This window comes from Ixodes scapularis, unplaced genomic scaffold, assembly GCF_016920785.2.
Source record: "Ixodes scapularis isolate PalLabHiFi unplaced genomic scaffold, ASM1692078v2 PGA_scaffold2__306_contigs__length_199485367, whole genome shotgun sequence".
Taxonomy (NCBI): domain Eukaryota; kingdom Metazoa; phylum Arthropoda; class Arachnida; order Ixodida; family Ixodidae; genus Ixodes; species Ixodes scapularis.
Window position 1 is genome coordinate 3,661,195 of NW_024609857.1, and position 13,318 is coordinate 3,674,512.

Consider the following 13,318-nt stretch of genomic DNA (forward strand, 5'->3'; position numbering starts at 1 on the left):
GCGCGATGCCGCTTGCGCGAACGGTGAGGCTTTCAGAGAGGTTCCGTCGGCGCCGCAAAGTCTCGCAAACGTAATTGTAATTGTGCCTGAAATTCTGCAACTACTAACGCTAAAAAGTAATTAAATGACAAATACAAATTACAAAGAAAATGATTCAATACCAGTGATTCGATTACTGTAATTGAATTACTTCCCAAGTTTGGATGCGGCAGTTTAAAAATTGGGAGGGCGCGCCCGTTTCCTGCCCACGCCAGGCCACTTACCGACCCTGTTCAAATCGCCGATCGCAGCTTCTTAGATCTGCTAATATATATACAATGTTTCATATTCGAATCGCCCGGCTTCTAATACATTTTCGTCTCATTCCATCGTCTCGAGTTTATGGGAAGCTTTACAAGATCGTTCCGATACGTCCAATAACGATCTTCCGCCGACGCCTTTGTGCATATATCCTATTGTTATTCGACATCGTTATCGAAGCTATCGGAACGATGCATTAAAACTCTATCGCGGGCGGGGCAGACATCATCCAGGCTTGGCCATTAAGAGCTTCCACGCACGTCCGGCGCGTACTGCGGCGAAGCCAGGCGACACGAGCGCGATTCTTGGATCGTATTAAACGGGACGGTGGCACAGCGAGCTGGACACGGCGCGGCCTGGGACCGTGAGACTGGCGGGCAGGCAGCGAGCGGCCGACAAGCGCTCCCCCGGGTGCCGGTCGACCGCCCCCCAACCGAGGAGGGCCAAAGAGAGCTGGGCGCGCTTGAAAAGATGGCGTCTCCTGACCCCCGAGTCAGGCGCGGCGATTAATTACCGGGCCGCCGACAATTGGCACCCTTGGGCGCAGGAATGCGCGCTTGCGCCCGGCCCTCCGAAGGGGGGCTGCGTCCGCCGACCCATCTGCATACGCCGGGCCCCACACGAGCCCCGGTCCGGAAGCACCAAGCCGACAAGCTCGGGCCTGGCGGACGAGCCATTCATCCGCCCAGGTAATGGCGTCATTAGACAGTTTGAACGGGTCGCCTTCACGCTCCGATAGGATATTGACTCGGATGAAAGCGGTTCGCATTCACTCGAGGGCAACTTTTTCTGGCAGTGGCGTCCAAGCCGTGGGCACCGCTGCACTCGCGCGCCTTCAGCGCCGATCCAGGCTATTCGGTGCGAGAACTTGGGGTATCGCAACAGCATCTTATGACCCGACTCTTTTTTTCTAAGATGTTTTAGGAAACTGGTACTTCTGTCCACTTCGCTATTTTATAATTTTGAAAACTCCGAGGAGCCACCACCAGGAAGATGTACCGTACGTGTCGGAAAAATATGCCACGATACGACAGACTTGAAGGTCAGTCAGGATCGTGCCACTTCAATTTCTAATATTATTATCGGGGCTCAAAAAGCAGCCATGTAACTAAACCCTCGCCATTGTTTTTATGGTATCCAATTAATTATAATTCGCTATTGTTTTGTTGCTCTTCTCAATCAAAAACGCCTCGATTTATTTTGGAGATGACGATGTGCCTGGTAACATTACTTCCGAGACACGCTCATGCTGAATAGAGTTGCGTTTGAGCTTTATGAATACGACATTGTAGTGGCAGTAAGCTTAGCAGCGGTAAGCTTGTGTAAAGTGGAAAACATTCAAACTCAGTGTCGTTGCACTGCTCCTTTAAGCAATGTAATCAACCGCGGAGTGTCTAATTATTGTTTAATAGATTACCATTTCCCCCCCGCTAACTGGGCATTTCAGCGGATGCTTTCCGTCTTGCCATGCGTCGTTGCTACGCATGCACGCTGACGGGGCAGGATGGGCACTGCACCGGTGTGCAGTCACGGTGATAATTGGAGCACTATGCCCACGTGATTGGGTGAACTGATCAATGCGAAATTGATTGGCACTCTGCGTACATCCCGGAGCAATGCATACGCAGTAGCTTCTGAGAGTGCAGCGCGAATCGTTGATGTAAGCTCTGTTAAGAAATACCCGAACGAATGGGTGATGTGCACTGCCCGGCCCAATTGTTGCGAACAGGACATCGTGGCTGTTTCGCGTGTGAGCCAGACAAGCTATCGAAAAGACTTTGCCGCTCCACTTGGTACCTCGAATGAGCTCTTTGGACAACACCTGACCAGCTAAGAAGACGCTCCGCCTCCATGTGCGAGCATTCTAACGCTCGGTCGCACGCGCAGTCAAAGCCCGGCGGAAGGCAAGGAGCGCGTGGTGGAGCTGCCATTTGTATAGCCTGTCACTGGATGTATTAGTTTGGACGACCGGGATTCAATTTTCGAAGGAAACAAGAAAGAAAGGCGCAGTTTGTCTTTCGCGCTCAGGGTGTTGCAGGGCTTAGCTACGTCCGGCGCTGCAGAGGCGTCTCTATCCGAGAGAAAGGAGCGTTTGCTGGCGGCCCCGCGAGGGGCAGAGCAACAGCCGCCTCGACCGAGCGGCCGGCAGGCGGCCAGCAAGAGACGTCGGCCATCGCCCGCTGCCCCGGCCGAGTAATTAATGGCACGCCGGGCGCGAGGCTGCGAGCGCCGACAACATGATGCATGGCGGCCGACCGGCCTCGGCCGAGGTGCCGAGCAGACGCCGACCAGACACCGGGCCGGGGGCCCCGAACCCCCCTCGGGGGGGTGCCCGGGTCCCTAGAGTCACGGCTCCTCCTGAGCTGCGCGTGCACGGGGGGAGCCGGCGTTGGTGCAGCGGCGGGGCGTGGTGGAGTCCCTTGCGGCCGCCCCGCCCGCCGCTCGCTCAGGCGGCCTGTTTGAGCGGCCGTTATCGATCTTGGCCGAGCCGTCCTCCCATCCGGCCCGGATCCTGTTCTCTTTAGCGCCCTTCGGGTCGGGAGAGCGGCGGCCTCGCGGGACCCGGGCCTGCCCACGGAGCTCCGCCGCAAGCCCCACGTCATTGAGACTCGATCCGAAAATGCTCCATGCATGGCGCTTCGAGGCCAGCGGACGCACGTTCTTGCTTGCGTGTGGAGTTGCAAAGAACGGGAAAGCCGTTTCGAAACGACTACATCTACCGGTGAATTTCGCCATTCTAGGCTCTGTGAGTCGCCAAGCGTTTCATTGGGCCAGCTCGTTGATTTGATTCCATGAAAATATTGAAGAAAAATTCGAGGACGACACGTGTCCAACGATACAAGGTGCTCGTTAGGACGTTCCAAAACATTTTCATCGCACAAACCTATTATTTGTGTATTCTTTAATAAAGGATGTTGTTTCTTGAACATTTATGTTCACGCGATCTGATTGAAATGACCTTATAATTTCAAAGTGTGAGTTTGCAAAAATAGATTCTCGAAATTCGTATATTTCTTCGAATTTTCCTCTTGGCATCGAAATGTAGACGATAGTTTTAGTGCCTTTTCTTGGACGTTACTTGCGACCCGTGGCGTAGCCAGGAATTTGTTTTCGGGGGGTAGGGGGGGGGGGGGGGGGGGGGGGGGCAGCGGGAGTCAAAATCATGTGTATATTATAGGGTCGGCTGAATTTCGGGGGAGGAGGGGAGGGCTGAAGCGCCATAAGCCCCCTCTGGCTACGCCCCTGCTTGCGACTCTGCGTGTTCTTTACTTCTGCGCTCTTTTACTTTTTTTCTTGAAGTCAATATTGTGATGAGTTTGTTTTATTTTGTTTCTACTGTCCATAATATTAGTAATTAAAAGACCCGTTCAAGAATATTAGATTGTAATGTTACATAACACAAGCCTACTGGCGCTACAAGCTTCTCTGTTTCAGTGTAATTTCGAGGATAAAAACGAACTTTTCTTTCAGCGTCCTTTTTGCAAAACTTTATGACATGGTCACAGGCATTGCAGTGTTGTCGGAGTTACGGAGATGAAGCCACAATGACTATATTTAAATGCGTGAGCATTACGCGAGAGCTCGAATCGGGCTCGTAACAAACAATTGACGAGGCATTCGCGTGCCCAACCGCAGCAATGACGGGAAGAGCCGTACCCTAATAATTGTCTGGAACTCAGCGCGTGTCGTGTACTTTGCCAAGCCATAGCTATTCTGAACTTTGGCGGCTAAGATGAACGAACATTGATGAACATTGGCACCAGATCACGCGGTGCCAATTCCGCTGTCTGCGAGTTGAGAACGTGAACGCTGCTCTTTTTTTATCTTGTTTCTTTCTGCAACTGCTTTCGAATGTAGAGAAAGTCTAACATGTGTTTCATACGTGGGTCATGAACAACAAGGCACATTCCGAGCGGTGCTTTCTGACAGTACAAAAATTGCCACACCACCCCTTGACGGTTGCGCGCATATTTGGATCAATCCTCGGCAAATCGATGGGCGCCTGGATGTGGCGGTCTCCTTGACGAGTGCGGATATCAGGCTCATGTGGCGAGAACACCGATGATCACTCTGTGCCAGGCTTGGGACTTCGGTCGCCGTTCTGTGTACTTGTCGCTGCAGCTGTCCGACGCGGTCGCAATTTGTCACGCTCTGTTCTAGTCGCGCGCGCAACTCGGAGTCGGGTTCTCATCGACCAGGCATTCGTGACGATCGGGTCGCCGTCGCTGGTTCCGCCGACGCTGCGATCCCCCACTCCGCACGTACCGATCGCCGATGGCTCCCGAAGCGAACGGGGCCCGGAGGGAAACTTGCGTGACTTCTCCGTGTGCTTGTTGGCTGGGGCCGCCTCCCCCTCCGGCTTTCCGCAGTAGAGGATTCGCTTTCTCGCGAGGGTGACCGGCACGCTACGATGAAGAACGCTCGAGCTTTTGTTCTTCGCTTTCTCTATCAACGGCGCTCCGTGAGAGACGCACTCTGTTGAGTGCCCCGCTAGAGCGACTAATATTCGTCGACACGTTCCAGACGCTGCGCTCGTCCACGTTTCTTATGGCCCTCACCGACTGGCCGCAGGAGACCGCGTAGACAAAAGCCTCACTTTGTTCCGGGGAAGAAAGCAGCGGGCTAAGGTCGTTAGAAATCCACCGGTCTGAGTCGCCAAGCCCTTCGTAGCAAAACAGAAAGGCTCTCCCGTGCGCTGTCACCGCACCGAACGAGGGTGCAAACGGGGAAAGCCTCCGCAGACGCTCCGGGGGAAGACGTCGGCGTGACGCCAGGCACGTGGCGGCGCTATCTGGCTCCATTGTCTCCGGCAGCGAATGGCGGAGGAAAAGCCAGGGCGGACGGGAGACCCTCCCTCGACTCTTATCGACGTTTCCCGTCGCTGGTTGTTGCGGCGCCAAAAGTTTTCCTTTCCTGCCGGCCCGGAAGCAGCGAAGCAAGGCGCCGCTTTTTGATCGTTTCCGACCGCGCAGGGCCAGGTGACGCCGAGCCAACGCGCGGCCCGCCACACGCGCGGGGGCGAGCGCGCGTCAGGAAATGAGCTCGCCTATTTTTTACTCCGGCACCGATAAGGGATTCGCCGGGATGGCTGGTGTCATTTTTCGCGCCTGCGAGGACACGCTGTTTGTGGGCGCGCTGGCTGCGGCCCGCTGCGCTTATCGCGCGCTCTCAGTGACAAACGGCACGTCGCGCTTCCTCCCTGCCGACTAATGAAGCTCATCAGCGACTCACGCTTCTTGCTCGTGGCGGAGTCTCTTCAGCGCTGTGCCCAGCCGCCACGTTTGTGGGTCTCGTGCCGCGCGAACCGCACAGCTCTGTCAGGGCGTTTCGAGAAGAGGCCCGAGCGGGAGACGATTCTTCCTCGCGGCCTCTCCGGGAAATTTCCTTTTTGGCGCTTGCTTCCCTCGTCCCGTTTCGAGGCATTGCTTTGGGGGAATGCGACTTGCGTCCCGAGCTAATTAACACCCGCGTGTTACGTCAAACGTAAACAAAGACAGCGTACACGGGAGGCATAAAGACAACCTAAACTAGCTTGGCAGACATCGCTCAACCGAATTGAACGATGTCTACTCGAAGGAGTGATACTTCTCAATAATATTTGTTTCCTGAAACTTTGATCCTTGCGACCCCGGAATCAGAACGTCTATCGAAACGGATGAGCCCAAACCAACAACTGTGAGTGTTCTTGGGATGTCGTCTGCACTTTCAGAAGTCCCTGAGTGTTTATGCCGTGTCAATGCTTAGAAACCCACAACTGAGACTGCTATTTACACGACACGCTTTGAGAAAGGCCCGCGCGTCTGCTTTTCCGCAACGCCCTCCGGGTGCCCCTGCAGGTGCTGGGGCTCTTTTAGGCTACCAGCAGGCACATGTTTAGACGCTTTCTAAATCCAGCAAAGCACGGGCAATGCTGAAAACGGCACCGGCCAGAAGACCTTTGGTGGAACAAAAAATGGCTTTTGGCGGCAGCCGCTTTAAAGGTTCACGAGTTTTGGGCGAGCTTCCCTCACCTGCCCAAACAGCTAAACTGATACTTCCCGTAAAAAAAAAAAAAAATACGTGGAAAGGTTTTTTGCAGGACCACCAGTCACTGATCCTAATTAGTTCACCCTTCATGTGCGCTTTGCTAGGGTGATGCCATCCTTTGTAATACCACTCGCCGACAAACCAGCAGAAGGGTGCCTTCGCACATGAAGGCACCCTAGTTCACCCTATTTCACAAGATCGATCGGTGTCATCTTCCAATGGTTGTGGCACCTCCGTGACCAAACGGCGCAACCCTTTTTGCCCCCGAGATTACACGTGGCAACGGAAGTGCGATCGGCCTTCGTATGGGCTGAACCCGATCGAAAGAAGACCAGCGATCTGTGTTCCGAGTGCGTCGCGTAGAAGCGCACGCCCGCCCGAGCTTTGGACAGGTTGCGGACGAGGAGGGGGAAGGTGTACTCACGAGCCTGCGCTTGGGCTTGATGAGCGGCCTGTTCTGGCCGTTCATTTTGTGGTAGAGACCGCATGCGTTGCACAGGTAGTGCCCGGTGCCGTCCCGTCGCCACAGCGGCGTCGACGTCGCACCGCAGTTCACGCACTCTCTGCCCTCTGCTCGGACCACGGGGAGGGAAGGACACAGGGACGTCAGTGAACGGACCTCCGCGCCACACACTGCTCAAGACCGGCTGGAGGCCTCCCCGCAAGCGTCATCGCTAGTGGATCTTCCCATCGCCACTTAGCGTGCATCAACGAGCGCGACGCCAAGACGGACGCGTCCGTCTCTTTGCGCTGGTTCTATGTGAAGCTTGAGCGTGTTTGCCGCTCGCTCGAAGATCCACTAACGATGACGTCATGCGCAGGCCTCTAGGCGCTATCGACTAAAGTGCTGTTCACGCGGACGCGCTACACAATTGTACACCAGACAAGGCATACGGCCGGATAGGATGCTTCAACAGCTTCCGGTCGTTTTAGAACACCAATTAGCGCTCGTCGAGAGCTTAAAGTTATGCCGCGTACGTCTGTCCCTGTGGAAACCCCTCAGCACGTCGGTCAGCGGATTTTGGCGGCTCGAAGGGCTACCGAAAAGGCACCAAAACATACGGATGTGGCTGAGAGTTGAATGTTGAAAGACATCATATCCGGCGAAGTTTGCCGTTCAACGTTTGGAGCGCGACGTTGATCGCTCCGGTGTCTTCTACAATGCTGGTTCATTTCCCACGTAAAGGGTGGGCGCACGAACCGCTTTGAACGGAGACGTTTTGATCCTTTCAACAAAGACCGGCTGTCCAATTCCCTTCTCGGCCTCCTGGGGCTTGACTGGCGTGCACGAGAGGCACGCCGAATCTGAGGGCGTCCGATTCAACCCGAAGGGAAGGACACCGCTCGGTTCGTGATAATCGTACGCATTAGGGTAGAAACGCGGTCGTTACGAGAATAATAATTCGGGAAATGTTTCTCCGCCGATCTTGCGGAAGTTGTTTGAGCGTACGGAGTGTTACGAAGAATTCGAAGAATCACTTTAATCGTTTCCGTAATTACGCGGGTAAATTAAAATTTGGAGTGTCAAGTGCGAGATAATGCGACGTCAGAAAGCATTGTCCATCTCCTGCGCTGGTCTCTCCGATCCCTGATGGGCAAATTTTGAATGAGAGCGCACAATCAGACATACACACACTGAGACACCTTGACACACATGCTGCACAAAGATTTCGGATAATCAAGACGCAACTGCCTGAAGCACATTTGAACATATAACGATTGCACCTTCTGGGTACATTCTCAAAAGGCCCGCGAGTCTGCCGGGCTGACACAGAGGCAGCGGATGGCGTTTAGTACGACAAAGCAGAGGGAAGGTTCTGACTCGGAAGCTCGGCTGTGTAACAGAAAGCATGAACCGACCTGCAAAGTTAGGTCGAGGAATTGAGTCAAAAGGATTAGTATCCTTTTGCTTGTCTCCTCCTTGCGTTTTCCCTCTACCCTTCTCCGAGTCAGACAAGTGGACGGAGACGAGCGGACTCGGCTAAGGCCTTCGTTTGTTTTTCTCCTGCTTTATACATTGCCTTCTGTGAACCAGAGTCAAACTTACGGGCCTTTTTAAGAGGACAAACAAGAAAAATAGATCATCTTCAAAAGTCGGAAGCACCTAGTGGCAGTCTCGAAATCACCAATATTTGAGACTGATGGTGGCGATAGGAAAAACATCGCCTAGTTTCAAGCATTGTCGACTTCGTAAATCGAAGGCGACCTACAGGGACTTACACATCATGATCAGTTCTCCGCTTTCTGCTCTATGCCCTCGAAGATGTTCGCTTTTCCAGGAGTTTAGGAGCTGCGGTTTGGATGTCTACAGGGTGGGCAGACTGACTTTTGAAAAGGGTCTATTGAGCACATCAAAGATTCGGTCAGGAGCGAGCAGTTGAGCGCCGTTAGTCGGAGATAAAGGAGGGGTGCAGGCAGAAGAAGGCAGGCCCCGCCAGAGGCGGAGTGCGCGGGAAAGAATCCCGTCCGGAGTGCAGCGGTGCAGAGACAGACCAAGGGCCAGGAGCCGTGCGTGCCGCGGACAGGGAGGGACAGACCGCGGAGAAAGCGACGCCCTCGAGCGGCCACAGGGCGCAGAAGACGACGAGACGCATCTGCCCTGCTGGGGCAGCCCTTCAGCCGGTGGCGTCTTGTGCCGGGACGAACCGCAGACGCCGCCAATCTCGCTCCCGGCGGCCGAGTGTCTGCGTTTCCCGGCGACTGTTTCCGCTGTCAGTCGAGATGTCTTTGGGTTGTACCGGCGACGGTTCCTTTTGTGTCGCCGCCGACCTCGCGTTGTTCGCGGCGGCGCAAGTCGACAGCTCTCAGGGCCCCACGGAAACGCCTGGGGACTTCGTGGGACCACTCCAGCTGGGCGATGACGACCGCGCGAAGTCGCCGCACTTCGGCGACAGGCGACGTACTCCACCGATGACTCGTCTATTACTTGGTCGATTACCACTTTGACGTCAATCGCTCGCTGGACAATTCTTCGCCCAAGTTTCAGCAAAAATCGCCGTGGTACCGGACGAAAGCCTCGATGGAACAACGACTCGATGAAGCGATTCCACTTGGCTGCAATGCATACTCTGTCACGAGATCCTTACGAACTCCCGCAGTCGCTGACGGGGTCGGATGTTGCAAGCGGATGGAACTAATAGGAGATATAGAAGGCAAGGCCTCACCCAAAACGTCGTTGTTGGTAGGTACCCAACCGGCCCCAAGCCGTGCTGAAGCTTCACGATCGAATCGCCGCCAAGCGGCAGACTTCCGTCATGGCGTCGCCGCGCGCTCTCTCGACCGCGCCAAATACGCGGCGACCCCACGATGGACGCGTCTTTACGGCTACTCTCGTCAGCCTTCAGCCTGTTTGCCGCATGAGGCAGGGATCCACTAACGATGACGTCATGGGCAGGCCTTGTCTTCTAGCTGGTGAAAGGCCCGGCAGCTTCGGTAAAGGAGTCAAATCAACGAGGTTGTCCCGTATGTTTTCAAACGACGCGCGCGCGAGGTCTTTGTGCACACGAGCCAAAACGGTGGCCACCCGTGTTCGCGACACGACATACGAGCCGAACAACAAGCAGCTCCCGAGGGCTCCCGCGAGCCTTTGTTCGCGACGCGGAAGCGTTGCGCGTGTCTCTCCCACGCGCGTCCTTTTTGTTTCGCGCAGAACAAAGGGCCGACGCGACCGACGTCGAGCGAGGCCGCACTACACGTGAGCGCGTGGCTCACAGATGTACGCGCACCGAGGCACGAAACAATGGCGGCCGAGGCAGACATCGGCGCCGGTCGCCGCGCAGTCGCTTCTTGGGCGGTGACGACTGCGGGCACGAGGCGGCATCTCGAACCACTCGGCGATTTTGCGCCAGGTCGCGCGGGAGACGCTGCGCAAGCATCATCATCATCGTCGTTATCGTTTGACGGTGGGAAAGGGGTCGAAAACTAGGGTTTAGGTTTTCAGCGCCCCTGCACTAATTTTATTTTGGCGCACGAAACGATATGCGATTAGTGAAATACCAATTTATCCCAGCCGAAAGTTCATTTTATGGTCCCTTGGAAGAGCCACACTGCTCCAGTCAAAACGTCAGAAAGCCCTTTTTCAAGATCCTGCTCTGTATAAACTACAAAATGTGGGGAACACGCTGACTCCTAATTAAACGGGACATATTTCCAAAACCGTTTCGATTATAACCGGAAGCTGCATTGAACGAGAGTGCACCTGGAACCCAGACACTCGTGATCGAATGCGCGTTTCATGAGCAGCGATTTCGCTCCTAGAGCGGCTCGATTCCCGGCGCCGCTGCGCTCTGGCCACCCGCGCTGGCCTTTCACAGCGCGGCCGAGAACCGTGTGACAAGAGAAGCACGGCTGCAAAGCTTCGCAGAGGATGGCGTTTTTGTGCTTTTCAAGCAGACGACATACCGAGAAAGTAGGCAAGCGACTGGTTTGCGGTTCCCCTTTTGTATTTTCATTGGGGGGTTATTCTTTATCCTTTTGGCTTCGGCGGTCGGGTCGGAACTGTTCGGGAAATTGGGGAGGGGATTGTTCTTACTTTCCTCCGAATATTTTGCGAGAAATGCCTGAAACGTTCGGGCATATCCTATAGTTTTTTTTCAGCTTAACTCCGAGCATGGCCAAAGCTACGGGTGGCCGGGGTCAATCAAAAGCCGGACATAGGATGCGACCTCGCATGCACTTCGTACATCACCCCGCGCGGAATCTGCGCAGAGGTGCAGAGGAGTCGAAGAGAGACATTTCCTCTGCTACGGGAATATCGACGGCATCGGCTGCTACATAATTGAAATGCCATTGCGCATACTGGAATAAAATTCCGGTTCAGTGCGGCGGCTACTGGGCTTTCGCGGAGAGCCGTCGCACTGCCGGCAGGAAGGCCGGGACGGGAACACGGAAGTTGGCAACGTTCAGTGCCCAGAGGGCTCTTCCTCTCTGCCGCGGAGATGTCCGCAACTCTCGGAAAAAGCGGGCCGGGCGATCTCTCTGGGTAGACTGCTACCAAGTCGCCCATGTCGAACAAAGCAGCGCTATCTCCGCAAACGCATAAGAGCAACAAGAGCGTACCGCGTCCCTCCGGTCGCGCTGCAGTACGCGTTTTCTCGGCGCTCCACCGACATCGCGTGGATTTGCCTCTGATCGCCACCTCGACACCCGATTTTGACCCGTTTATCATCGGAGAGCGTTTCTCGCCGTCGGCAGATCAACTTTTCGTTGATTTCCCAACATCTGTTAGCTCCGATGCTCGTTGAAAAAGTTCGCCGTACGACGCGGCTTGAGACTCCTCACGCTGACGCCCAAACGTGCCTTTCTTCTTATCTGGCGTTGTCGGTGGAAATGAGGAAAAGAGAAAACTAAAGGGTGTCCAGCAACTTGGCGAGGAAAGCGTCGAACCGGAAGCCCACGATTCGGCCGTTGAAAACACAAAATTAAAAAAAAAAGAAAAGAAAAAGAAGTGTAGTAGTCATATCAATGTTGCCAGCGGCGTTTTTCGTCGAAGCATATTCATTATTATATAGGAAAAACCTGGAACGTCATTTATTTCATTATTTTTTTGATAATTACTTCTTAGGCAGGACACCACTGGAAAGTTGTGGAATGTATGCACACAAAGTATTCCTAAAATTTTACTTTCGCGACCTACTTGGCGATGCGTACGAACGCTCTTTTCCAAGTGGTGAACCGTCCCCCCACCTTTGGCTGCGCTCTGGGGCCGCTTGCCCCCCTGCCCCCACTGTTCCGACGCTGCTCGTCTTAAAAGTGTGCTTGCAAGGCCAAGTTCCCCTTTCCTTTCTCCTTTTGTGTCTGAACCTGCTCATATTGGCCTTCTTGAGTCTTCCGTGTTTAGTGTTTGAGAGTTTCTTGCGTCGTCGTGCTTCGCTTTCTCATGAACACCATGTCTCCAAGTCGGAGGCGGGCGTATTTGTTGGAAACTTTCAAACCGAGGTTTCACCCTCCGCGTCAACGAACTTTCAAAAATAAAGAAACGAATAATACCGATATTTTTTGCGTTTAAATGGTTATTTTGTTTTAATAAAAGAAAAATAAGAATAAAACCGAAATCTAAGGCATTCAGAATGTTATTGGACACCGATGAAATGCATTGCGCGCGTCCACCTGCTGCAAGCAACCTTAGGCATTGCCGCGGCAGAAAACACTGACGGACGACGCACGTGAAATGAAGCCTCGCGACTTGTGCCGCGGCGCCGCTAGCGGTAGCGATTTTGGCCGCAGAACAGCCGCGTGTGAAAGGCGCAGAGCAGAGCGGACCGGTGCGGCGGCCCCGCCGGTGCCGGCGCCTCGCGAGAGCCAATGGGCGCGGGACCCGGGCCCCCCGGTGCCGAGCGACCCGCGAGTGCGCAGAAGGGGGCCCCTCACCTGTCCCTGTCCGTTTATCGCCGGCAGTAAAGCGGCCGCGTCGTCGCCAGTCGTAAAAGGCAGTGCCACCAGGCGCCGGTCCCGCGACTGCGCGCAGCCGTGTTGGACCTGCGCGCGCTGGACGCAGCGACACGCAGCGAGGGCTGGGAGGACGCAGGTCGCCGCACTCGGCGCCCGCAACCACCGGGGAAGCGACTTTACGACGGCTTCGAGAAATTTACAGCGGCGCATCGACATTTCGGGCATGTCTGGTCGAACGACGTCGAACGAGCGAGCGTCTTTGGGCCGTGGAGACGACTTCCGAGCCGGATGTCGCCGGCACGCTCGCCAACCGCTTTCCCACAAGACGACCTGGACGCCAAGGGCGTGCGCAGAGCCACACGAACGCTCGCGCTTCGGCGGCTCGCAAAAGCCGCCGTGACGCGAGCGATCGGATCGTCCAGGTTTGCACTAAAAGGACTCCGAAACCTGGTCTAAGATAGCGGGGTGCCGACAGGTCACCCGACGCGCTTTTCGCTCGAGTCGCTCACTTGCTAGGAGAAACGGACCAAGTCAGACCGAATCGCAGAACAGTCCGAATGCCGTTTGGTTTGCTTCAGGCACTGTGACTAAACACGCGACC

At 54.9% G+C, this 13,318-nt stretch overlaps 1 protein-coding gene across 1 annotated transcript in view; it reads right to left on the reverse strand.

Moving 5' to 3' along the window:
- LOC8052077 (endothelial transcription factor GATA-2) overlaps positions 1–13,318 on the reverse strand; it is a 102,719-nt gene that overhangs the window by 24,203 nt on the left and 65,198 nt on the right. The window contains exon 4 of the mRNA XM_029974020.3: positions 6,752–6,897. Coding sequence (XP_029829880.2) covers positions 6,752–6,897 — 146 coding nt within the window. The remainder of the gene's footprint in view (positions 1–6,751; positions 6,898–13,318) is intronic.